This window comes from Cryptotermes secundus, unplaced genomic scaffold (assembly GCF_002891405.2).
Source record: "Cryptotermes secundus unplaced genomic scaffold, Csec_1.0 scaffold572, whole genome shotgun sequence".
Taxonomy (NCBI): domain Eukaryota; kingdom Metazoa; phylum Arthropoda; class Insecta; order Blattodea; family Kalotermitidae; genus Cryptotermes; species Cryptotermes secundus.
Window position 1 is genome coordinate 1,197,191 of NW_019725849.1, and position 26,419 is coordinate 1,223,609.

The following is a 26,419-nucleotide window of genomic DNA, read 5'->3' on the forward strand; positions in this document are numbered from 1 at the left end:
ACCACTACTGGACTTGAGCACACTAAAGCCAAAACTGCTCCCTAAATGGGCGCGGAGGCCTGTAAGGTTGTGAGACGGCGAGGCTCCCACATTTTCTTGACAATCGGCTCACAGGTGGCGGTGAGGCTGTCTGCCTTACGTGCTGGCTGCCTTTTAGCCCCAGGAAGATTCCTGGTACTCATTTCTGTTAGAGGCTGAGTCGACCCCAGGGTCATGGTGCGGCTGGAAGGATTAGGTCAATTGAAAATGTAATTACCTAATCAAGAATCGAACCCGCGACCTTCAAGCACATTACTAATTTTTAATGTTTCAGTGATTTATAATTAACTTAAATTTAAATAAATCAAATAATTTAAAATAGTTTAAGTAAAGGAGGGCCCCACGGTAGCGTAGTTGGTCGAGGCACTGTGCTACAAGCCGGAAGGTCGCGAGTTCGATTTCGGATGAGGTCATCAGATTTCTTTCAATTTACCTAATCCTTCCAGCTGCACTATGACCTTGGGGTCGACTCACCTTCTAACAGAAATGAGTACCAGGAAGCTTCGTTGGGGTAAAGGGCGGTCGGTGCGTAAGGCTGGCAACCTCATCACCATCTGTGTCGATTTTCTAGAAAATGTTGGAGCCTCGACGTCTCACAAGCCTATGGGCCTCCACGGCCTGCTACAGGGACAGCTTTACCTTTTTTATCCTACTCCTGCTTCCACATTTTAATCTTTACGTTCTTAATCAGAATAATTACACTAAATCGAATTAACCCTTTACTGCCCAGTGGTATCTATATCTACCACTGCTTGGACATTAAAACCTTCGCACTGTTCTCAGTGTCTTTGTGTGTTTCGTACGATTTTTACAATGCATAATGAATATTTCCCGAAAATGTTTTATCCGATTGGTATTTATAATGGAAACGTAGTCTTCTTCCTTTAGCGGAAATGTAACCTTTATATTATTTTTCAGCCGTACATGAGGCTTCAAACGTTAAACTGAATCTGGGCTCCGTAATAAACACGAACATACCGTATTAAGACGGACGGAACGTGGTACAGACCAGTAGTACCTGACCGCACCTGACAACCCACGTTACCTTCTTGCTATGAAGTTACGGTCAATGAACCGAAGACTTTCAGCTGAGTGACACAACGCCGTTCCTCAAGATCTCCCACTGCCTGTGCAGTTCGACTTGTCTGAGATGTAATGAGCTCTGCCCTCCCGACTGATTGTCTCCAGTTGGAAACTTGGCCAGGCCACATCCTTCGTAATTATGTCGTGTTTCTGTTTACTGACACTACGATACAAGAGAGTCGATAAGAGACGTTAAATTAACAAAGAAAGAAACAAACAAACTCTTCACTAAACCCTTATGAAAATCAAAGTCAAGGTCAAAGTTATACGAAGGCCGGTCGACCTCTCTGTCCTGGCGTCGAACACCCATCTGGCGGCCAAGACCCGATTTTTATTACTATCACACAACTGAGGGTTTGTTGATGTGGGGCGACATCTCTGACGGGATGACGGGTCTGTCGTTTACACTTTCTGTTGGTCCTCGCCAGCGCAGTCATTCTCGAGTCCGAGTTCCGCGCAACTCGTGACAACATTTTACTGTCTCAGATTCGAGATTCCCCAAACATGAGGGTCTGGCACCCGCATTTATGTTCCGCAGGCACTGGGTGGTCCAGTTACACCCCCCAGGAACTGGGTTCTCTTTTCGTCGCCTCCTACGACTCGCAGGGCTACGGTGGAGGTATTCGAACCCGCCTCCAAGAGGTGTATAAGTATGAACATCATCTACATTATATATATACAAATGAAGTTGGTACTTCACAGAGACCACACTCTGTATCTGACGGGCAAGTACCTATTTTTTTTAAGAAAACGTGGGGCATGTGGCGGGCTCTTGTGCCCACTGAAAAGAACCTTGGGGTTCCACGAAAGACACGGAATTTCTTTAGTGGGTGATCTACTGCCAGTTTCTCAAGGACGACTCTGATGGAGGGAGTTAGACATCTTACAAAACGTCATCATTATTAACATTCGAGCCACTCAAGTAATGTCAACACTTGAACACAATACGTATACGGAAAACCCTCGCTATGGCAGACTCACTGCTATCATTATACAGCTATTTTTATATTTAAACATTATTCTCGTCGACACACAAAACGAAAACCACCGCAGGCCAAAACGATCACCCCATGCATAATGCTGGCATGAAGGGACCAGCCACTTGACTCACGATTTGGAACTACTTTCCGGAACAGCCCGATTCAAATGTCGAATGGGGCATCGACTGTCTTTAGTGAGGTGTGTCGTGGCTTCTCTCGGTCACTCCAAGCAAATGCCTGAAGTTACGCAACAGGTTCCTTTCATATCCTTTCCAGTTCACCATTATCCCCCAACCATTCTGATATACAATCTCAGTAACAATATCAGTAAATAATCTACGAACATAAATACGCAAAAGCCTCTAATGAGTGCATTTGGTTAAGAACTTCATAGTACTGTGGACGCGAATGGCTAGATGCCACTATAATATGTCAAAATTTGTTGCCTGAATTGAAAATATTTTACTGTCTATAAGCCAACCATTATTACCTAAGGCAAACACATTTTTCAAGCCTGGATGGAAAAACGCTTTGTTCTCCAGTACAAATAAATGTAAGCATTTGAAACTGACTGTTTATAAACATATAAAATACAAATAATGGTATATTTCTGATTTACTCACATGACAACAATTCCAGCTGTCAGTACAACGACGTCACAAACATTCCTGCACTTGTAGAGCAGTACCTGAAACGCTTCTGCTTCACACAACACCTTGCTTTTCTGCCCACTGTTCAAGTACGCACCAGAATTCCACAACCTCAAACCACAGCGACACGATACTCCACTACACAGTTCTATAATCGCCGTACAGGTGGCACCACACTTGCAAAACTCCTACCGCCCCTACTCATGAAATTACAAACTACTTCTACCATTCGGTTCCATCCTCGATGTATCTACTGCTGAAACAGTAGAAGTAGTTCACATTCAGTGCTCTCTGAGTTCATTATTGTATGTTTCTGCAGATTCGTGAACAAATTTTAGTAGAAGTATTATGATTTTGGACATTATCCATCGTCTTGTCTATTTAAAAAAAAAAAACGTTCTGATTCTTCTTTAAAACGCATCGTTTCGGAGACTGGATTCTTTCCCCGGCCTCAGGTAAAACCTACTCAGTTGGGTTCAGTAGATAGAGATAGCCCCTACCTCCGGACCTAAAATTGGGATATATACCAGGTCCATACTGGTTATACTTTTAATCTTATTAACAAATTTTATCATTTCTCCTCAATGGCCACTTTACGCGTCCTGTTGTGTATATAAATTCTATGGTTTTTGTACCTTCACTTAACAAACGTGGGTTGATTAGTGTGTAATGAAACGATTGAATCAAGTAGAATCCTAAGTCAGTCAGTTCATTACAGCAACCACATTACACGTTTCGGTCTAACTCACCATCATTGGGTGTGTATGTTTTCGCTACTTCTTGCAATAAATGAAATGCCATATGAAGTCTATCTTCTGTATCAGATATTATAACATGGCCTACGTGAAGTACTGTTATTTGATATGACATTATTTATTACAAAATTATCTTTCATGTTTTCTACCATTCCCTAATTTGGTCTAAATACGAGCGTGTGTCAATGGATATTGCTTAACTCCTTGAAATACTTCAAGGGATTAAGCTGCGAATATAGTGAATAAACAGTCGCGGACTGCCGACATGGGGTGGTATTCAAGCTTAGACATTGAACAAATAAGGCCCAGCCTGTTAGGAAATCTTACACAGGATCTCTGACGGATCCTTTGGAACGACCTAAGCAATGGCGTATACATGAGACTTGGCACGTGGTATGTAGGGAACTTCTACATGGCAGGCTCATTAGGAAAGCCTGAAGGAAAGAGACCACTAGCAAGACTTAGAAGTATATGGGAGGATAATGTAAAAATTTGTAAAAAATATTTATAGGGCGTGGAGTAGACTCATCTGGTTCAGGAGAAAGACTAGTGGTGGGCTCTTGTGAACACGGGAATGAACCTTCAGGTTTCATAAAGTTCTAGGAATTTCTTAAGTAACTGAGCAAGTTGCGGCTTCTCAAGAAGGACTCAGCTCCATGGAGCTAGTTCGTTATCCGCCATTCGACGCTGCAAAGTTTGAGCTCCAGACAGTGTCACTAAGTAAACTACAAATAAAACAAGACTCCATACGACAAATGAGCTTAATAATAAATTAAAATTTACGAGACCGAAAACTCGCGCAATAGCTTAGTCTCTCGGTCGCCAGCTTTCTGTTGCGGAGGAACCGGTTCAGTTCCGGGATTTTCAATGTGGGATGTTCGGTGAACAGCAGTGGGACAGGGCTACCCCCAAATTCAGGTGGAGATGAGACGAGTATGGAACAATGGTGGAATGATAATTAACAGGGGAAACCGAGTGAACTCGGAGAAACTCCGCTCCAATTCCACTTCGCCCATCACGAATTTGACATGAAATCTGCGGGACTGAAACCAAGGCTCCGTGGCGGGAAGCCAGCGCCCGACCACGTGACTCTGTCGTGTATTAATTATATTACACATATCTAATAATTCTAGTTGAATATCTTTGCATTAAGAAGTGGTTCTGAGTTTTCTAAAATAAAATAATGGCCGCGCCATAACTCCGCGCCCTCCGGGGCGGCCCGGGTTCGAAACCGGGTCTGGTCAAGTGGGATTTGTGGTGAACAAAGTGGCGCTGAGGCGGGTTTTCTCCGAGTAATTCGGTTTCCCTTGCCAATCTTCATTCTACCAAATTCTCCATCATCATAATCACCCGGGGACAGGTACAATAGGCCAATCAGTGGCCGCCATGCCGAGTGGACCCAGCTGGACTCCACCCCCACTAAGCAAAGAGAAAGTAAAAATAAAAATTTTCAAAATCGTTCAAGGCACAGTTGTCCCTATGCTTAACTTAATTAAGCACCACTCCATGAAGACGTAGGGGGGGAGTGAATGTATAGATTTACGTATTCTTCACCTCGGCACTAGTAGGAGATTAGTGAGCTTCACGCCCCGGTCGCTTTACCCTTGGGGGAAGAGCCCCCAGTATTGGATAGGAGGCTGTGTGAGCCTCAGAATGGAATGGAAAGGAGACAATCTTGCCCTTACCGGGACTCGAACTCCTACTTCTCCGCTGTTCAGCCCGTGGCCAGTCGTTATGCCGACTGCACTATTCCGACTGTCTTTTCGAAACTGTTCCCTTACCCAAAAATAAACTAATTCAATCACTGATTATGTAAGAACCACAATTTCATTATCACTTCGCCCCCCTCCTTAATTTTCTTCCTGTTTCAGTCAGATAAGAACGAGACGACATGTCGAAGTCCGCATCTTGTAACCAAATTAAGTATAATGACTGTTCTATGTGAACATCATGAAGTTGTTACCTTTGACTTCGTGTAGGCGTCCTTTCTCCGCCCCTGTCCCTGAACTCCTCTCTACATTCACTACTCAATACGTGGCTAAGGATTAACTCTAATTACACCAAATACTGAAAGCACAACATGACGCAGCGCGTCGGTATACCACAGGCTTGAATCTCGGCAGTCACTTCATGTTGGCAACACTGATTCAATATTATGTCACTGAGAGATCATTAAACAAGGTTAGGAATGTCTATTGTCAACGGTGATATACACTATAAACGTTACTGTTGAGATCTAACCCATAACTGGTAGATACGTGTGTATGTTCTTCATTTGTCGTTCTGAAAAAAATGTGATCATGGGAACCGGAGAAGTACGTTAATAAATAACAATATATTTCAGACTTTATTACAAAAGCCACCAATTTACACTGTAAGAGGGCAGTAACAGAGTTATTTACATGACGTTACTCTTAGTGACAACAAAGAAATGACTAGTCTTTTTCTATATTTTCTATATTTCTAAATCGTGACTGTCTGTTATATATAGATGGAATCACGGAACTCGTGTACTGACATGCAATCAGAGGTTCCGACACGTGTAAAAATACTGATTTATACTTCGCATTTCCAACTAACCGATATATACACTTACAATTATGTTAATCCATATCAGAGTATATTTCCCCAGACATTCTGCAGGCGACAAAAACAAAATAATATTTGGTTACTTCCCAGTTAGATACATCTCTATACACACAGCAGCAAGGTTCTGAAACTGAATACGTAATGCAACAGCGACTATTTGCAGGGGGAGAAACATAATTCCCGCTTCTTACTACGTTCCTTTACTTAACAAATACAGACGGGCCCCAAAAATAGTGTATATACACGGACATAACCACAGAGTTGAACCGAAATACAATGTAAAGTGTGTAATGTGATATTCTCAAAAAAAAAGTGGTGCTAGTCACATGAATTCCGTAGCCATCTTATGCAATGGCATGACAGTACAAGAAAATGGCGGAAGAACAGTGTGTATACCTTCTATTTTGCCAATTTGTATACTAATTTGGTCTTAATTTTAGTGATTGTTATTGAAATTATGTTGATTTTTCTTCTAGAGAATAGTAGACCTTTGAGGATGGCTCCCTGCAAACAGAGCAGCTGTTCACGAGATTAGTTGAATACAAGCAAACGCTGATTTACGCATCGGGATGTGTGTGTCATCCTGCCACCTGGTGGCATTTCAATACTCTTTAAAGTTAATTAAGCGCTCTTTCTTTCCCCCGTGACTGTACCTTGTCCAACAGATTTAATTGCATGTACTTCAATTGAAACAACAATCTAGCCAACGTAATAATATTAACCTAGATTCACACTTCTCACCACACAATTGTAAATAACACATAACATTTATATTTTATACGTTACTGCAGATGAAGTTAATTGTTTGTCTTTAAAAGGTCCGTTGCTGCTATGTGACTTCGCCAGCCACCATAAAAAAAAATTAGATTTTGTGTGTCGACATGAAAAGATGAAACGAATTGTTATTTTTAGTTAGAAGCACCAAAAAGTATCAGTCCCAACATATTTGTCAGAATCGGCGAAACAATGAAGCAACATCGGACTGAAGAGAATAATTTCCTGCGCTCCCCTCAGATGGCGTTACTGTCGCAAAGAAGAGGCTAAGACGTGAGTTTGGTTTCACACGTTTTCATAACATCGCTTCTGTGGCCCTGCTTGCACCTCTTCCGCTCCTCAACGGAGTGTCGACATCTAGGCTGCAGCTGGAAACAAAGAAGATTAAAGATCAGTTCTGGACATGGTTAACTCTGATATCAGTGTCCCCTGCTTGACAGCTAGAAACATATTCACTCTCCTGGGTGTAGCCCTGCGAGTCAAAGGAGGCGACGGAAAGAGAACTCAGTGCCTGGGGGTGTAACTGGGCCACCCTTTTCCTAGGTGATATAAATACGGGGACCTGGACCTCCAGGTTGGGAGATTCTCGAACATGAGACAGTAAAATATGAACACGAGTCCCGTGGGACTCGGTTCTCAGAATGACTGCTGGCGAGGACTAGCAGCAGTTACAAACGACAGACCCGTCCTCTCGTCAGATAGGGGGGCCCACATAAACAAACCCGAAAGTGTGTGACAGTAGCAAAAGTATGATCTTGGGACTCAGATGGGTCTTGACATCAGGACAGACTGGCCGACTGACCGTCTGTCGTAACATAAATTAGACTTAACTTTGACTTCAGTTGAGTCAGTTGTAAGAACTGAAAAGCTACTAGCTGTGACCGGGGACGGTTCGGAAACCAAGAGGAAGGGGAACGTCCGCTGTTGGAATCCTCTACCAAGCAACGACAGTGAGTACGTGACTGTGGACACTAGTGTGCGCGTAATAGTGAACCGTAAAGTGTACTTACGCTCTGTATCAAAGAGTCCAACAAATCCGGCAATTAATCCAGAACCTGCTTATAGCCAGACTCCATAGAAAACGTGACATTACAGCACCGTACTCCATTGTTTTGTACACGTAATACCGTGTTTTGTATAATTTTCTGCATTTGAACAGCGCTAATAATTCTGAAGTCTTGATGTTAATGATCAACCATTTGTCGTCTCTGGAATTCAGCAAAGGTTCCCAGCACCAAACTTTTATGGGAACCACGTGTAAATTCATACGCTAGCTTCCCCGCGTTTTTGTGATGTAGTTGTGTTATAAACAGTTCCAATTAGAACACGGAAGTCATGTATCCTTCCGCGATGGAAGATCAAGAAATTCTGACCTCCCAGAGCGTGGATGCAGGACATGTACGAGTATAAGCCAAAGAATTCTGACCGAGCTTCCGTACTGTACCGACACGTTTGTCTCAGGATCCGTTCTTTCTCAATTAACGAAAAAAAAAATAAAACTACGACGACTGTACTACAGTCTGTTATATCCTTTTGAAGCCTAATGGTTACTATATGCACCACCTGCTTTAACATATTAGAATTCTGCATTCTGCCCACGCAGTGTATTAATGTGTTTCCTGTGAGGTACGGACTGCATTTATATATTTAGTTTGGAATAAATTCTGTCTTTAAAGGGATATAATACATGTTAATATTCAAGCGCATCAGACTAGACCCTGACATTTCACAGTCTGCGACAAAAAGTTTACCGTAACTTCATCCCATCAATTAAACATCTGAATTCTGCAAGCGATTGTTAACAGCGACGCCAACCAAACGATAATTAGATTCTAACAGGTTCTGACTCAGAATCACTGGGCTTCTGGACTTTGTCCAACGTCCGGTAGTCGACAAACTAGAGAACACAAAGTTTCGGGAACTGAATCTCTTTCCGTTCTCAGGTGAGAGCGGAGACACCTACTCTGCTGGGTTCTTCAGACAGAGTTCAGTGCTTGAAGTTAGCTCTTTCTGAGGGACCCAACAGAGTAGGTGTCTCCCCACTCACCTGAGAACGGAAACACATCCAGTTTCCGAAACGCTGTGTTATCTAGTTTTCAGAATATTGGATGATGGGCTAAGTCCGAAAACCCAGTAATTCTGAAGATAATTAATTCAGTTAATTTTCCTTCTTTACCCTAACCCTGATTGGTAGGCTGGGGCAGGAATGTCAACGCTAATTTGAAAAACGGTCGGTGGCAAAAGGCTGATGATTCCATCTCAGAAGTCGGATGACAAATAAGCTAGGTCTGACATTTATTTATATTCTTATATTACTTCATAAATTAAATTCCAGAGCGACGTTCCACATTCAAAATGGCCGCCGGAACCCCTTTGTAGCCATGCTCAAGGCGAGATTCCGGACGTGCACTGGACCTCAGCAGCTACAGGACGCTTGGTCAATATAACGTACGAAAATCTAGCCGCCCAGACGGAAACTAAATTAAATATAACAGGCCCATCTTCTGCAATGTTATGACACGTAGCCTGGTAGAAGTTCGCCGATGTTTCGGAGGAATGTACAACCTACATCTTCAGGGCCGAGGAGCAACCCAAGAAAACAAAAGTATGAGTTACTGCTTGCTTCGGCCATGAAGAAGACAGTAGCATATCCCTTCGAAACGCACGTAAACCTCTACCACATTGCATGCCGTAACGTTCCAGAAGGGAGTACACGGCATAGGAAACGCCGTGAGAGCCTCATATCTCGCGAAAAGAACACTTTATGAAACGTGAGCCACACACCAATTCTGTGAGTAAACTGTAACGCAAAGATGAACCACGCAAGTTATAAAACCCCAAAGGAGGCCTAGCAGTTTTCAAAACAATTACCTTCGATTGGAGGAGGGGCTTCTGTAACTGGAGCCTCAGCAGGGGCAACATCAGTAGGTGGCGCAGCACCTTCTGTAGCAGGTGGTACTTCGGGAACCGTCCCCTCTGTGGGTGGTGCTCCTTCTGCAGGCGGTGCGCCTTCTGCAGGTGGCGCTCCTTCAGCTGCTGGCGTCCCTTCTGCAGGTGCCGCTCCTTCCGCGGGAGTCACCCCTTCTGTTGGTGGTGTTCCTTCAGAAGGCGCCGTTCCTTCTGCAGGCGTCGCTCCTTCTGCCGGTGGGGCTCCTTCTGCAGGTGAGGCTGCTTCTGCGGGAGGCGCTCCTTCTGCGGGAGGCGCTCCTTCTGCGGGAGGCGCTCCTTCTGCGGGTGGGGCTCCTTCTGCAGGTGGGGCTCCTTCTGCAGATTGTGCGCCATCTTCAGGTAGTCCGTCTCCATCCTAGGGCCAAACAGAAAACCTGTAGGAATATTCTGACGGAATTTCAAATTTATTTTAGCAGATAGAAAACATATACACACTGCAGCGCGTCCTTATCATGCAGTTCTCTCCCTTAGGCCAAAATATGCTCTCAGCTCTTGGTTATCACATCCCTTCAGTTTCTGATCATCAGAATGAGATGTATGTACAGTGAAAACTGTCTACAGCGGAACCTGAACTAGACGGAAAAATTCGCATAGCGGACAGTTCTTTTGGCTCCGAGAGTTCAGTTCAAACATCGGTATAAAACCACTTGAAACAAACGGAAGCCGTCGAACACGGAAGCTATTGTCACGTGTATTAGTAACTGTAGACGGGGGTTGGATTTGATTTATTAACACCTTATCCATTCAACTCGTAATTGTAATTATTATAGCGCTATCGATATTTCCACATTTTTACAGTTCACTGTGTACTCAGTCTATTACACTCCCCACTAGTCGTTCCCTGGAAACGGATTGATAACAGCCTCACTAACTTGAAATCACGGCCGCGCCATAGCTCAAGCGGTTAGTCGCTGGCTTCCCACCGCGGCGGCCCGGGGTTCGATCCCGGGTCTGCGCAAGTGGGATTTGTGGTGGACAAAGTGGCGATGGGGCAAGTTTTTTCCGAGTACTTCGGTTTCCCCTGCCGATCTTCAATCCACCAATTGCTCCACAATCACCCTCACCTATCATCTGGGGCTTGTACAATAGACCAGAAGTGGCCGCAGTAGAAGGGACTTAATCCCACCCCACTAGCAATAAAAGAAAAGGGTCTAATGACACTTGCAAGTGAAGTGTTTACCGTTATGCATTGGGCGGCCATGTCACTGAGATGTTTGGTTTCACATTTACTTGTAGCTATGACTTCTAAGAGGATAGCGGTGCTTGGATCTAGCTCACATGTAAAAGCGATCGAAGTTGTAACGTACGTCCCTCGCCAAAATTATATAATTAAGGGTACGAACAACTAATGCATTGTTTAATACCATGAGAGACGCTCCACCGGCGAGATACCATCCCGGGACCGTCTAGTTGTAATTCAACTACTGTCCTCCTTAGGTTTTTTTTTTTCCTGTGGCGCTACACCCCCAATTTGGGCCTAGGCCTACTCCCATGAAACTCTCCGTTTTCACTTCTGTTGACCTTCTACTGTAGTCTTCTGTGAGCCGGGATAGAGTAGTCGGTATAGCGACTGGCTACGGGCTGGAGTTCGAGTCCCGGTAGGGTCAAGAATTATCTTTACTCCACGTTGTCCAGGCCGGCTCTGGGCCCATCCAGGCTCCTATCCAATGGGTACTGGGGATCTTTCACCGAGGTTAAAGCGACTGGGGCGTGAAGCTGAACACTCACCTCCAACTAGTGCCGAGATCATGAAAACGTGAATCTACACAACCAATCCCCCATACGTCTTCATGACGTAGAGCTTAATTAGTTAAGCACAGGGACGACTTTACCTTTTTTTAATTCGCTTAGTGGGGGTAGAGTCCAACTGGGTCCACTCGGCACGGCGGCCACTGACTGGCCTATTGTAGCCTGCCCCGGGTGATTATGATGATGGAGAATTTGGTGGAATAAAGATTGGCAGGGGAAACCGAAGTATTCGGAGAAAACCTGCCCCAGCGCCACTTTGTCCACCACAAATCCCACTTGCGCAGACCCGGGATCGAACCCGGGCCGCCGCGGTGGGAAGCCAGCGACTAACCGCTTGAGCTATGGCGCGGCATTTTCGCCTGATAATTTAACCCTCTGAAGTACAGCAGTCGCTACATGTACCGCCTATTTTAATGCTATAAACGTCTGCCTTTTGTCCACAGAGTGTACTACGTGTTTCGTACGATTCCGACAATAAACCACGATGCTTTCCCTGAACTCCGTGGTGGTCATTGTAACGGAGACATACGGAAACTGTGGTACTGGATCTAGTAGCACCTTATCAGGGAGACGCTAGGGACGAGCTGACCTTAAGGAGGGAGCAGCGGTAGCGGAATGAGAGTAATCATCGCAGAGTAATTACCCAGCCGCAAGACGTCACGCGCAGGAACCTCGGGAAAAAAGGAACTGTGACACACCCACAGGCTACTCGGGGCGAGCAGCCTCAAGGAGGGAGCAATTTAACGGATTTGATCAACGCACTGCTAGACAACGGCTCAGGAAAGACGTTCCAACCCGCAGCAATGGAAGCTGTCTGTGGACGAATGTTACATCTCGTTGCTAGGCAGCAGTCAGCGAGCCAATGAACTGGTTTGATAGCGATGACGTGGGAAACAAGGCGTTTCAACAATATGGGCTGTGTTCTGTGCGCGGTCTATACCGAAGGTTTACAGAGGACAAGGAAAGTCGTTTGCAGTCAGTCGTAGCTAAAAAGCCGCGAGTAAAGGACACGAAGCCATCATGAAAAGGAGTTATAAGGATTCAGCTGTGAAGTGTTAACAGACGTTGAAGACTTCATGTGCTATAGTTACAGTAATTTTGAGAGTGTTATAATTAATTGTAGTTGCGACTTGTGAATATCCAATAAATCGATTCACAATCCAAACCCCATCTACGAGTCACTAATACAAGTGACATTATTATTTATAATCCGGCTCGTATTTCAAATTCAAGAAAATCATTATTGCAGCACTAATGAGCCAAACGAGGATCGCTCCAACTTGAACTATATAAATTGATGATGTCACACAAACCAAAGTGTATGTTGGAAAGAGTGGGTCGCATTTTGGAACAAGCTGGGTATTCAGTGTTATCATCCAATTCAGCATATTTGAACTTTGTCAAAGAAATGGCTACATTTAAGCAGATAATGGACCCTGAGAGCTATACTAGCAGTAGCGTAGCTACTGGCAGGGCCTCCCTTGCTGGACAGGTCAAAGGGTAGACATAAGACGAAGAGAGACATCAAAAACCAAAAACTGATGCAGGAAGCAGCGTCATCAGCAGCGACTTGAAGCACAGAGCAAATGATGCTCGAGATGGTTCAAGTTCGTATAGCAACAGGTGTGACCAGAGTGGTTTGAACGGCTGTTGTACTGCGATGTGGAAAGCAAATGGAAAAACTACCACATTATCACTTTTCCTGGATAGTCTCTTTCCGAAAGCAGAAGATTGCAGTAAGTGGAGGAACTGTTTTGGAAGAGACTGTGGACCTGTCGTCTGGCAGATAACTGATGAATGAATGGAAGGACACTCATAGAGGTTAAAATACCATCTATATCCTAAGAAAACTGAATTTCTGTGTAGATCATTACTGAAAATGGTGCTTCCAATAATGAAGTAACCAAAACAGTGAAAATGAGCAGTGGTTCGGATATGAAGTGTTGACAGGATGCTTCTCCAGCAGGCCTCTCATTATTTTTACCCTGAACCTACAACTGTCTTGACCACAATATTTAAGAATAAAATAAAAGGTAAAGTTGTCCCTGTACTTAACTAATTAAGCATTACGCCATGAAGGCGTATGGGGGAATGTATGTATGTGTGTAGAACCACAGTTTCTTGACCTTGGCATTTGCTGGAGGAAAGTGGTCAGCTTCACGCCCGGGCCGCTTTACCCCCGGGGAAAGAGCCCCTGGTGCCCATTGGACACGAGGATGGGTGGACCCAGAGACGGTCTAGACAACATGGAGAGCATTCTTGACACTACTGGGACTCAAACTCCAACCCCTCGATCATTCAGCCAGTAGTCAGTCAATATACCAACTACACTATCCAGGCTCCTCATTTTAATAATATTAGCTATAAAAATTAACTTATCACTTATGAATAAAGTGAAGAATAAAAGGAGCAGAGAGAAACAATGATGAGGAGGTGCAGGAAAGGAAGAAATAAATATGAAGGAAGAGGAGAGAAATGAGGGTACAAGGAAGATGATGAAAGATAGCTTTTTACATTATCTTCTTTCCTGCAATATTAAAAAAAATCATTTTGCTAACTAGGGTTTGGGTGTTTGTTTACACTTCAGGTGGCAGGCAACGGAAAAACCTGTTACAGATATTTCTGTATTATTTTTATGCCAGGCATATGGTGTTATTATTCTGCTATACATTGCAAGGGCCTTGCCGCTGTAAGGGCAATCATCTGCCCATGAAGTTCAACATATCATAATCTGGAAATACAGTATGGTACATAAGTCACGCAGATTGCAAGAGATGTCTTGTTTTATAGGTTACATTTACCATCTGCAACTAAATATTTACAACAATTTCGCTAGTACGGAACTTTCAAGTTTCTATTTTGAGGGAAGGGTTGATCAAGAGTTGCCTGCATAGACAACATTTTTCAGATAGCCCCAAAAAATGGAAGTTGGGGAAAGACAAGTCTGAGAACGATGTGATCACCAGAGAACTCTCCCAACCTTGCTATTTTATACTTTACAATATGCACTGTTGTACAGCTACTGTACAACAGTGCTGTAACCAGGTATCCAATTCAGTTTCATCCAGTGATAAGATGAATTGCGTAGTCAGCTCCAGGAATTCTTCAGTATTTACGATCTCTGAAGCAAAGAGAATGAGGAACAACAGAGCAAGTGTAATTGCATACCATGGGAAATACACAGATTCTCAGAGCTCCACTCCTTGATGTTTGGCTATTAATAAATCCTGTTTAAATGAATACATGGTTATTTATGGGGGCACGTGGTAGCGTAGTGGTTGAGAGGCTATGCTACAAGCCGGAAGGTCGCAGGTTCAAGTCCCGATGAGGTCATTGGATTTTTTTCAGTTGACCTAATCCTTCCAGTCTGGGGTTTACTCAGTCTCTAACAGAAATGAGTACCAGGAATGAATTAAATGATTTTCTTTGGGAGTAAAGCACGGCCGGTGTGTAAGGCTGACAACCTTACCGCCATCTTTGAGCCAATTGTCTAGATAGTGTAGGACCCTCATCATCTCGCAACCCTATGGGCCTTCACGGCCTGGTACAGGGATAGCTTTACTTACTTTACTTTACATGGTTATTTATAAAGAAGAATGTCCAAGGCATTGATGCCACTTGGAGCAAGCTATTGAAACGATACTCATAGCATATTCTGTAAGATACACTGTAATCACAGCGGTGAAAACCTTTTTCTGGCGTATGTACATGTACACCATGCAGTCTGGTAGGACGGTACACAGCTGCAACTGACATGACAGGGACAATATGTTTCTCAAAAATGTCTGTAACCATCCTGCAGACTATATGGTGCCATCATGTGAATAAGAATGTATTATTTTAAGTTCCGAACAGGGTACATAAGAAGCATCATATGCTTCACTGCCCCCCCCCCTTTTTTTGTTAGTGGGACTAAGTCCTTTGTACTGCGGCCACTTCTGGCCTATTGTAGCAGCCCCAGATGATAGGTGAGGGTGATTGTGGAGCAATTGGTGGAATGAAGATTGGCAGGGGAAACCGAAATACTCGGAAAAAACCTGCCCCAGCGCCACTTTGTCTGCCACAAATCCAATTTGACCAGACCCGGACCGCCGCGGTGGAAGCCAGCGACTAACCGCTTGAGCTATGGCGCGGCCCTTTCACTGCCCTTTGATGTGCTTCTGTAGCTGAACCTAACCTGATGACACCTTCCTACTTTACTGTCTTTGTGTCTGTTGGACTCAGTTCACTGTCTCATTACTGAGGATGGAAAGCGGTTACTTCTTCAACAGCAGAGATTAATGACATGCCTTTGATTCACTGGTAACTAGGCAATTTTCAGAAGATTGTGTAAATTAATTTGTGCAAACCTGCACATATCAACATAAAAGTCCAACAATAACCATTTATGAAAAACCCTATTGTCCTTTGGGTGCAAATGTTTAATTGGTAGACAGTAAACAACTCAAGCTCAGACACTCAGCACAGCATTCCTGCCATCTTGCAGTGTTACCAAATGTATATACTTCATTAAATATTTTGTGTACTTTTATAATAGGTATCTTAAAATCATTTGGGTTGCCATATTTTTTGATCTTAACTTATTTTACTTACTGTTGGCACTCGTACTTGGTTCCCATGCTAGAATCAGAGGTGGTAGCACATTCCATGCACTTCTTCTATCCTTGTAGGAGTCTACCACTTTGTATCACTGTAGGAAGTCTATTGTACTGGAGACTACAGTGACAACTATAAACGAGCAGGTCGAAGGAGATCATGCGATCTGTACTTTTGTAACACCCATTCTCTTCACAAACAATGAAGGGATTGGTAACATTTATACTACTAACTGGTGTAGGTACGCTTTTGGTTTGAGTAACAGAGGAGTAAATTTCATGTTCAGGTTACTTTGTGGAGTTTTCCTCACTTCATACATGGACTTTGTGATTGAAGCAATCCTAATCTAAATTCTGATGCATTCAGTAGTTGAATAAAGTCAGCAACCCTGCAACTTGTTCTTCATTACAAAAGCATTCTTAATATTATATTTCAACATCCTGTTGCACTAACTTATCACTCACATGCACATATACCTTGTCTCAAATGCAATTTTATTTTTAATTCACTCCCCTTTGCTACACATTTCAGAAATAACTGGCCATCATCAAGTAACTGTTTATCTTGATAAAACAGTTACACTTCATTTAAAACGAATTAGTTCCAAATTAAAATATGTCATTGTTGTTCCATCTGTCATCTGTTCATAATAGATATTTGCTTGAGCGCATTACTCGTCAGTATGTTTCCTCTTGCTGTGTTGGTGTTATGTGTGTTGTTTAGTGTAGTTCTTGTGGATGCCATTGTAATGTTTTTATCACTGTTATTATATGCTCCATTGGTTTGTATATTTCCATGGTGTTGGATTAGTTCAGTGTATGTCACTTAACTCACACTCCAAACACCGACACCACAAGAGGAAAACGTATGAGAAAACACAGCAACGAGTAATGTGCTCAAAACAAATATCTTTTATGAAAGAATGACAATGTTTGGAGTGACAATGACATATATTTATTTGGAATTAATTCATTTTAAATACGTGGAAAGCACAGTGTACAAACAGTTGCCTGATGATGGCCAAAACATGTAGCAAAGAGGAGTAAACAAAAATAAAGTTGCATTTGAGATGGAAGTATATGTGTGTATAATACAAATATTCTTTGTTTGGTATGGCTAACAATGATTCTAGGAAATTCAGATAAGCTCAAATGCACTACGAAATATATCATGGTTCTGAATTTCTGTTTACATATTCAAAGTTGCACATGACTCTTAGGTATCAACATGTTCTGAAAACCATATTCTTTTCCTGTAGGTTAAAAGTGTTACATTTAAGACGTTTAACTGACTGTTATAATAAATTTAGAAAACTGGCAAAATTACATAACAGTTTTGACTGATAGTATTAAATATTTATAAATCTGAAACATCATCTCCACAAAGTTAACTAATTAAGAAATAATCTACAGTAGAGGATCTACCTAAGAAAGTCAATAGTTTCTCAACTGAGGACGAAGTTTCATTACTTTGTGAAACTCTACAGTCTGTCGTATTGCATGATGGAACACTTTCTTGAAGCACTTGAATCAGATACTTGTATACATCTTCACATTAAATTTCTACAGTATCATTTTTATTTAATATGAGACATATTTTACTGTGGGCCTGTCCAACACTGATCCGTGTGGGTCTTAACAAACATAGATTTGTATGGACATCTCTTAAACAAGATATGCCACACAGCACAATGCTTATTCCTTAAAGAGTTTCCGGTAAACTGGTAAAAGTACAATTGAAAAGACATCAACAATGACCATATTTTCATCAAGTGCCATACTGCTTGCACGCTACATAGAGAAGCAATCACACCCACTGGAGTGTGAACCAGCCAGTCAAATCTATATCCAGCCCACTGGACACAACATATGGGGAAGTGGTAACAGCTGATTCATAAAGGTGCTCATGGAACACACGCCTAGTAACTTGAATGTCCTCTCAGATATCTAGGCGGGTATAATGTGAAGCAAATAATTGATGAAACTAATGAGAACGCAGTGGAACGCGGCTACGGACTGGTGCATTCAATCAGGCTCCTTATGTTCTTCCTCTGTCCCATCAAAGAAATGCCATGATATCTCAACAATAATCCACAACTGCTTCCTTCCATATTCTTTCTGATTCATGAATAGTAACATCCTACCATTTCTCATTTTATGCTGACAACAAGGTCTTCCCGAAACACAGAAATCTACCCACTGCTAGTACCCAGGACGTTCTTGTGGTGTGATGGTGTGTGATACAGTACAATCAGACCACAATGGGAGACACATCAGTGCAAAGGATACACAATTTGCAAATGCTGCAGCAAGCCTCAAGTAGCAGGGCAGAGTCTGCCCACAATCTATTATTGCTGGAAAGAATTGAAGATAACATTTTAAAGAGAAACTATCCTATCAGTCTGAATATAGCCCAGCATATCTCCAGTCTTTCACTAGATAGAGCCAGGAAAAAGAACACTAATTATTCTTTCATGAAGCTGCCATTTCATTGTTTTATATTTAACAAAGAGGAGTACCCCAATAAAAGTAGCATTTCTTTTTACAGATGTTACCACACACAATTTCATGACCATAAAGTGGTGCTAGTGCATTGCCCACTACATTTTAAAAAATTGGAAATTAAGAGCCAGGAGTGGCCTTCAGTGGCATAATATTTTATACCCACATTCATAAAAATTGGTCAGTTGGTTCAAAGGGCAAAAAGGGGAAAGAGCACGGTGAACTCACATGTCCACTCCTCCACCCTGGCATTCTCTGTGGCAGCTTATAGGAATATATTATACAGAGGTTTATGTTGGCTACTACAATATGCAGAAGTTTCTGAGGATGAATTTTGAGGGAAGAATGTTTGTGCTATATGTGGCCAAATATGGTGCTGGAATCTAAATTACATATTTACTGCCACACAAGCCTATCTGAATTTAGTGATCATATGTTAATTAACAGGCTGGTTTCAGCAGATGTAAACATTTTAAAAACACAGAGCTCTGCAGACCATAACAATCATGGGAAAGGGTCATATCCTGCAGTAGTAATGACAGAATTGGATATGAGGTCCTCACAAAGGTGCCCAGGAAGGGTACTATATTCTGTGTTGCAGTGCTGTGTAGTGCAGCAGAAATTCATTTAACGTTCCTCCAAAATATCAGTGAATTTCTAGTGAATTACACATATTACAAACCAGATAACTGTACTCTTCAACTAAAGACTTCAATATGCATGGAATTTTGCCATTTGCACCTTCTTACTTCCACATACTAATGAAGATATTACAAATCATATTCTGTTACTTTCAAAGCGAGGATTGCTGCAGTGCGTTGCATGACAGGAAACTTTGGGATAATATCACATGAATAACTTTAATCACGATTTTGTACATTGCTACACACATGATGTTGCTTTGCTCCCCTTTTACACAGGGATGGAAAAATATTCACAAGGACAGCTGAAATGTTTATACTGGAGTGGAGAATGATGGCAAAGACATACAGTACAGAGAAAACAGCTGCCAATTACAAGGTCAGAATGGCATCATGCCAACACAACAAAATCGAATATTCTTAGACCAAAAACAAGCAAAAACTGAACATAAAAATCACAGTAAATATTGTCGATCTTACTTCCTTGATGCTGCGTTCTTCATTTTCTCTTTTTCATCTGTAGGCAACTCTTCTCCCAGCAGTAATTTAGTTCTACTCAGCCCATACCAATAAATACATGTGCTCAATAAACTGTCTGTGAGTTTTTCTTTTAGAGTATGAATAAAAATATCAAATTTATGCCTCCACTTCTTTCTCCCCTACCTTCTTTTCTTCACCCTTCTTTGACCAGTCTGGTTTCTTCTGAAAGTAAGAAAACAAAACAGTATATCAGCAAATTGTTTACATCAATTAAAACTACAGAAACACTGTGTCTCATTGGCAGAAAGAACAATATTATGCATGACAGTGTAATAAATGAATGAAAGCTTGAACTTTATAAAAGCATTTGATTTTTAAGCTGTGTGTAGAAATACTGGTTGACTCTATAGGAGGCTGTGGTGCAGTGCGGTCTGGGGTAGAAGTAGGAATGCCCATTATATCTATGATAGGCTAAACACACAGAGGTACTGGAATTGCTTGACTCGTGACTTTGAATGTTACATCTTGCATCTTCTTGAAAAACACGTGTAATTTTCTTTAGTGGGGGTGGAGTCCAACTGGGTCCACTCATCACACCAGCCCACTGCCCTGACTTAACACACGATGCAATGAACATCAGCTCTCGGAGGTAAGATGAATTAAATGTTGTGTGTTCTGAAAAAAATTAAGGAATGAGGACAAAATTCAGGTGTCCCAATCCTTGTTTCAAGATCTGCCATTAAAAACTGGAGTTCTGAAGATTATCCAACATCATACTGGCATACACAGAACGCACAGATGTATGTAATACCTGTGTCACTGTACTCTCATAATATTTTGCAGTAACACAGTATTGGCAAAATTCGAGGCTAACGGCATGCAGATTTTATGAAATGGTTGATGAGATAAGCCAAGGCATTTTTTGAAGCTTCTTTAGGTATGTGATTCTAATTTTGATGCTTTATAAAACAACAAAATAAGAATGGCTGCATGGAGAGTTATAAAGCTTTCAAGACTTCTGCAACTCCCAGGGGTGAGGAACTCAAGCAAAATATCCCATTAGAAGAGGACAAATACACAAATGCTATAATTTCTGGGGCCTAAATAAACATTTTTGATATACAAGATAAATAACAGTTTTTTTTTAATTTAAATAATTTTAAAAGACGTGATGTAACAGGGCAGGGCAGATAAAATTACATTTATGGGAAATGGTATCACTTTTTGGATGTTGAAGATTAATATAAACTATATGGGAGATGTAGGAGTTTACTGTACTTTAGTACATCAAAGCTGATCTCACATGAAGACACAAAAGTAATGCTACAGCTGCCAGCTTCTGTAACAAATTCCAAGTCATGAAGTAGTAACTTTAATTACACATTGAAGGCTGTTAAATGTGTGAAATACATAAACGACAAACAAAAAGATAAAAGAAGAAAACATGAAAAAGTATTACACACACACACACAATAGTGAATATAACCACAAAGTGGCCAGTTAGTCACAATTATTAAATAAATCTGTGATAGGAATAAAAATAGATTGTGTGGTTCTGAGAATGGTATACTATGTTTTGGATTATCTTGTTTTTTACCCATCGTCTAGTACTCAGGATATTAGATTTTGAAAGCTGGATCCATTTCTATTATCAGGTGAAAAGTCCAGTGAACACCCATTCAACTGGATATATTAGAAAGAGCACCTCCCTACCAGAAAATTGGAACAGACTCAGCTCCAAAATATTGCATTCTGTTTGGAAGACTAGAAGATGGACAAAACCCATTAATCCTAATGAGAAAACTACTTTGCTGCAATTATCCTTGTGACTCATGGCACTTCATGCAGATGAAACCTTCACCAGCAACTTGTCAGGTCTCAATAAGCTGATTAGAGATATACATGGAATTAAATATATTACTTTCTGAAATGGTCAATGAGTAGCAAATTTTTGTTAACTTGAGCATCTGGAATTACAAGATTGTTGTAGCCACTCAATACTTTTGTACAGCTCTCACCAAAATTGAAAACAAACTGCTTCATCATTGTGACTGAATATGTGATACTGTCCATCAGTGCACCTTATTTCAAACAGCAACAATTCACAAACTGTCCTGTTTCCTCCTTCAGACAGTAGGATAGAGCAATGAATCCTACCCCACTGGGTCCCTTGGCAGAGTTAGAAAACCTACAGGTTTTGAGACTAGCTCTGTCATGGGACCCAAGACTAGGATTTACTCACTTGTATCACCTGATGAAGGAACAGAATCAGTTACTGAAATGTTGTGGCCTCAAATAACTGGAAGAATGACAATGACCAAAACATCAGTCAAAATGATTGTTATATAACATCACCATAAACCATTTTGGTTTAAACGACTCCATGTTACTGCTAAATTCTCAAACAACACAGAAATCAAGGAGTTCTGTGTATCTGCAAAATGCTGACAAATAAGCCTAGGCTTCTTCTAACATGTCTTGATATCATTTTTTCTTAATTGTATAGTCTTCAATTTTCTAGTATCTGCAGCCACAACTGACTAATCCAGAAGTTCATGCTCTAGTAACCCTAACAGACAACAGACAATCTGTGAGGGATTGAAATTCTCACCTCTCCAAAGCTCCTTCCATCTTGGTTGCTACTCTTGCAACAGCAGCACGTAATAACTAGCCAGATGCAAACAGACTCCTGTCTTACCGCATAGTATTACGTATTTTAAACTCCAAAAAAGAAAGGGTCAAAAACAAAACAGGGTATAACTATAAAAAGGGTATGGTCACAATTTTATGTTCTACATTTGAGTGAAAGAATATCAGTTGTTGAAACGGACAAAACAAAACACAGCTCTGCTACGCTGATGACATCCATAAGTCGAATAAAAAATCACACCACAAAAGACATCACAAAATAAGACACAAAGAAACAAGCAAAACTGACATAAAACAAAAATACAATATAATAATAAAATAGTCAGAAGAAATATTTAAAAAAGAGTAAAAATGTGAGTGTGTTCTGCTTTTGGAACTATAGTGGTGGAAGCGGGAAAACGTGGGATCATACAAACTGTGTGAAGTAGAAACAGTTCCTGAATTTAATGAGAATGCGAGTATGCCAAACTGTTCATAAAAACAGTTGAATTACAAAATTTAAATCTGAAATATTACATTACATCCAGATAAATGTTATAACCCAAAAAATAAGATTTTAAAACAGACTGCAATGTCTGGTAATGGCAATGATGTGTCTATGTGATTATTTCTTCGTCTGCCAATCTGCCTTTTCCGACTTCTTGGCCTGTGGGGTGAGACAAGTAAAAATACAGTTCACATACAAGTAATATTAACTTCTGTGAAATATATTGCAGGATGGAAACTCGCTGTCAAAGTGCTTGAATTGATTTGGTTTATTTCAACTATAAAACTGTTATTTTTCAATGTTGTAAGTAAGAAATCGGTAACCTTCTTGAGAAGCCAAATGTCATTCATTTAGACAGTCAATTCCTTGCCTTTTACTGAACCTCACAGGTCATTACAGCTACCATTTTCAAAAGCAGTACCACAGGACCCTTTCCTGAGCAAGATAAAATCAATTAATATCCTGCCATCCATACTCGGCTCCTCAAGTGGTCCTTTCACTTCAAGGTTTTAGGCTAAAAAATAGGATGTGTGTTTTATTCTTCCTTATGTGTGCTATATATCCCACCCATCTCCTTCATTTGATAATGTTCATAATGGCAAACAATATGAAACATGAAGCACCTGCCTCCTTTTACTTTCTCTTTCATTGAAACACTCTCCTCAGCAATTGGTTCTCACACACATTCATGGTGAGAGGCCAGGATAGATACAATTATACAGATTGCGGTTTTGGAGGCTGAAACCGTGCAGTCATGTAGGTGGATAAAAATGTTGCCCCTATCTTCAAGAGTTATAGCAGGTCAGATGCAAGCAGGTTATACTGGAAAAGTGACACGTATCACCTGGAAGGAGCAGAGGAGATATCTCTGTCTTGGTCAATGGAGGAGCTGAGGAGATATCTCTGTCTTGGTCAATGGAGGAGCTGAGGAGATATCTCTGTCTTGGTCAATGGAGGAGCTGAGGAGATAGCTCTGTCTTGGTCAATGGAGGAGCAGAGAAGATATCTGTCTTGGTCAATGGAGGAGCTGAGGAGATAGCTCTGTCTTGGTCAATAGTAACAGTGCACAGGAAAGTGAAAGTATTAGGAAACAGACGGGGCAATGCAGGAAATGAACAATTTTTAGGGACACTGCTGTGGAGCGTCACATTCAGAGAAAGCAACTGTCTTATCCTCAGGCAGAAACTTCTTCCATTCCTTCATATTGTTTGGGTGGAGCTTGAGCTTCATTGCTTGGAAGCAATGCCATCTCCAATGTGTTTGTAAGCTTACACCTTGACCAAGTTGTTCAAATCTGTATGTCCCTTTCCAAGACAATTACATTAAACGGAGGGCTGAGTTTTCTAACAATTTCCAAGTTCAGTAAATGGCTCAAAGTAACTTCATCACAAAGAATCTTGCCAGCCCAATTCAAGCACTGGGCTGTGTGTATTGTGTGCTGTGTGGGGATACACTGACCTCTTTGTCCTCTTCCTCAAGGGTGAACTCCTTCTTCTTGACAACCTTGAGCTGATTGCGGAAGTTGAACTCAGCTGCTTTCTTCTGCAACTTGGCGAACTTGTTCTCAAACTTTGACACCTTCTTCAGGGTAGGCTTCTGGCTGCAGAACATGAGATACTGCAAAGTCTCAGGAGTCAATTGTCAGATAATTTGCAAATGTAACTATGTTATGCTTCGTGTTCAATGCATGTACATAATAATATTTCAGACGTGTGGAATAACATAAATTTACATATGCTATGAATGCTATTTGGATATACTGTAAAAGTCGTGATATCTGATACCTTTGGGACTAAGGGGTTGCCTCATACCATAATTTTTCAGATATTAAACCATTATACCTAATACATGTCTTAATGTACTTAGCAACCTCAAAAACTGACCTAACCATTTATTTCCTCAACTGATATCCTGTCCTATTATCCCCGCCACACTTTTTATTCCCTTTTCATTATTACTTACATATGGTGTACACACAATACAAAAGAAGCCAACAAGACACCAATATCTAATTCTTTTAATCATCATATTCATAATTACCCACTTTCCGGTTAATACGAGATTGCAGCTTTTACAACATTTCTGAACAACATAAAGCACCAAGTATCAAGGCACTTGAGGACCAAGTTACCCCACCTCCTTCCTTGTGGCAGTATCCAGCAGCAGTCTGGCCTACCTAACGAGGGAAGGTAATGCTCTCAGGTAAGGTGTGAGTTACTGTGCTGAAATTTGCATAGCACTGAGCAAGCGGTGTGAACAGTGCCCTTGCAATATGGGATACTATGGAATTTCTTATTGTATCAAGCAAGCGGGCTCTGTGGGGGGGGGGATGACTAATTTTCCTTAGGTTTTTGTGGGACATAAATAAAAAGGCAGTCACAATATTTTAAGAAGAGGCTACTCCTGTGGTTCCAGAAGTCTTTCAAACATCTGGCTCCACACAGAATTACTGGCTTTTGGGGCACTTTCCATCATCTGGTATTCTAGAAAAAAGAAAACCCGATATTTCAGAAACTGGATCTGTTTCCTTCCGCAGGTAATGGTTGTCCCCCATCCCAAATGTCAATACTCAGTACTCAATCCAGACACTCTGAATGTGAACATTTCTTGTAATAAACACAAACAACTGTCCCAACAACGCGTATAATTACAACAAGAAAGAGTCATCAATGGTATTATGTCTTAGCTATACGATACAAAAATTAAATCAATATTGGAAATTTAAGGGTAGTTGTTTCAATTATAATTCACGAAATAAATATATTTAAGACATGCCAAAGGAAATAAAAAATTCAGGATACTTGATATAAACCTTTTTCCATAGTGAAATTTTCATTTATTTTAAACTGAAGACCACAGCAAAGAATACTCACAATTTACCAGGGAGGTTGTTCACCAGGCTGCTCAGGTCGGAGATCTGTTGGAATGACATCAAAGCAGAAATCAGAATTTTGTCGTGCTATGCTAACAGCTCGATCACTCTAAATTCCTTAATGCCCTTTATCATTACAACTAAAGAAATATACAATTATCATACACAAGTTTCTTTCCCAAATTTCATGAACTAACGTACACAAATGAATTTAAAGAAAGCAGCTTCTGGGATGTGGCACTGTGTAGACGTGGTGTTAACCGACGTTTCGGAGGAACGTATCGCCTTCATCTTCAGGGTAGAAGGAAAAATATATCAGCTATATGAGCTGAGTTTATTTCCAACATTAGTCTGCTTGCACCTGTTCTGTCTCGTTGCTTGTGATTTTCTTATTTTTACTTCTACCCTGAAGATGGCGGCGATGTTACTCTGAAACGTCGGTTAACACCACATCCCAGAAGACTGCTTTCTTCATAGTCACCGCTATGAAAACCTCAAATCTTACAAAATGAATTTAACTTCAAAAAAGTACCATTATCAGGACCAGGCCAGGGAGGAGTGGCAAAAATAGCAGATTTTGGCCACAGTCCTCAAATATTTCAGTGTCTGGATACAAACCAAAACG

The 26,419-nt window shown here is 41.3% G+C and overlaps 2 protein-coding genes and 1 long non-coding RNA gene across 16 annotated transcripts in view; all 3 read right to left on the minus strand.

Moving 5' to 3' along the window:
• LOC111863766 (CD151 antigen) overlaps positions 1-5,575 on the minus strand; it is a 38,696-nt gene extending 33,121 nt beyond the window's left edge. Inside the window, exon 1 of one of the 2 annotated variants that reach the window (XM_023850412.2) lies at positions 5,471-5,575. The gene's annotated coding sequence lies outside the window, so the exon portion shown is untranslated. Of the gene's footprint in view, positions 1-2,725; positions 2,865-5,470 lie in introns of those variants that run through there. The other variant, XM_023850411.1, reaches the window with a different exon arrangement.
• Positions 5,576-5,835: 260 nt separating this feature from the next.
• Positions 5,836-10,502, minus strand: LOC111863778. Its single transcript, XR_002842667.2, has 2 exons — positions 9,742-10,502; positions 5,836-7,238 (listed from the first exon to the last, which is right to left on the minus strand). It is a non-coding gene; the product is annotated as an uncharacterized LOC111863778 (long non-coding RNA).
• A 9,004-nt stretch (positions 10,503-19,506) lies between these two features.
• The window catches only part of LOC111863749 (troponin I), a 42,520-nt gene continuing 35,607 nt past the window's right edge, over positions 19,507-26,419 (minus strand). For 8 of the 13 annotated variants that reach the window (XM_023850353.2, XM_023850354.2, XM_023850352.2 and 5 more), the window contains 3 exons: positions 25,796-25,839; positions 24,381-24,522; positions 19,507-20,008 (listed from right to left, as the gene is read on the minus strand). In XM_023850353.2, the coding sequence (XP_023706121.1) occupies positions 19,943-20,008; positions 24,381-24,522; positions 25,796-25,839 (252 nt within the window). In that variant the 3' untranslated portion in view covers positions 19,507-19,942. Of the gene's footprint in view, positions 20,009-22,397; positions 23,082-24,380; positions 24,523-25,795; positions 25,840-26,419 lie in introns of those variants that run through there. The other 5 variants (XR_004512949.1, XR_004512948.1, XR_004512947.1 and 2 more) reach the window with 2 other exon arrangements.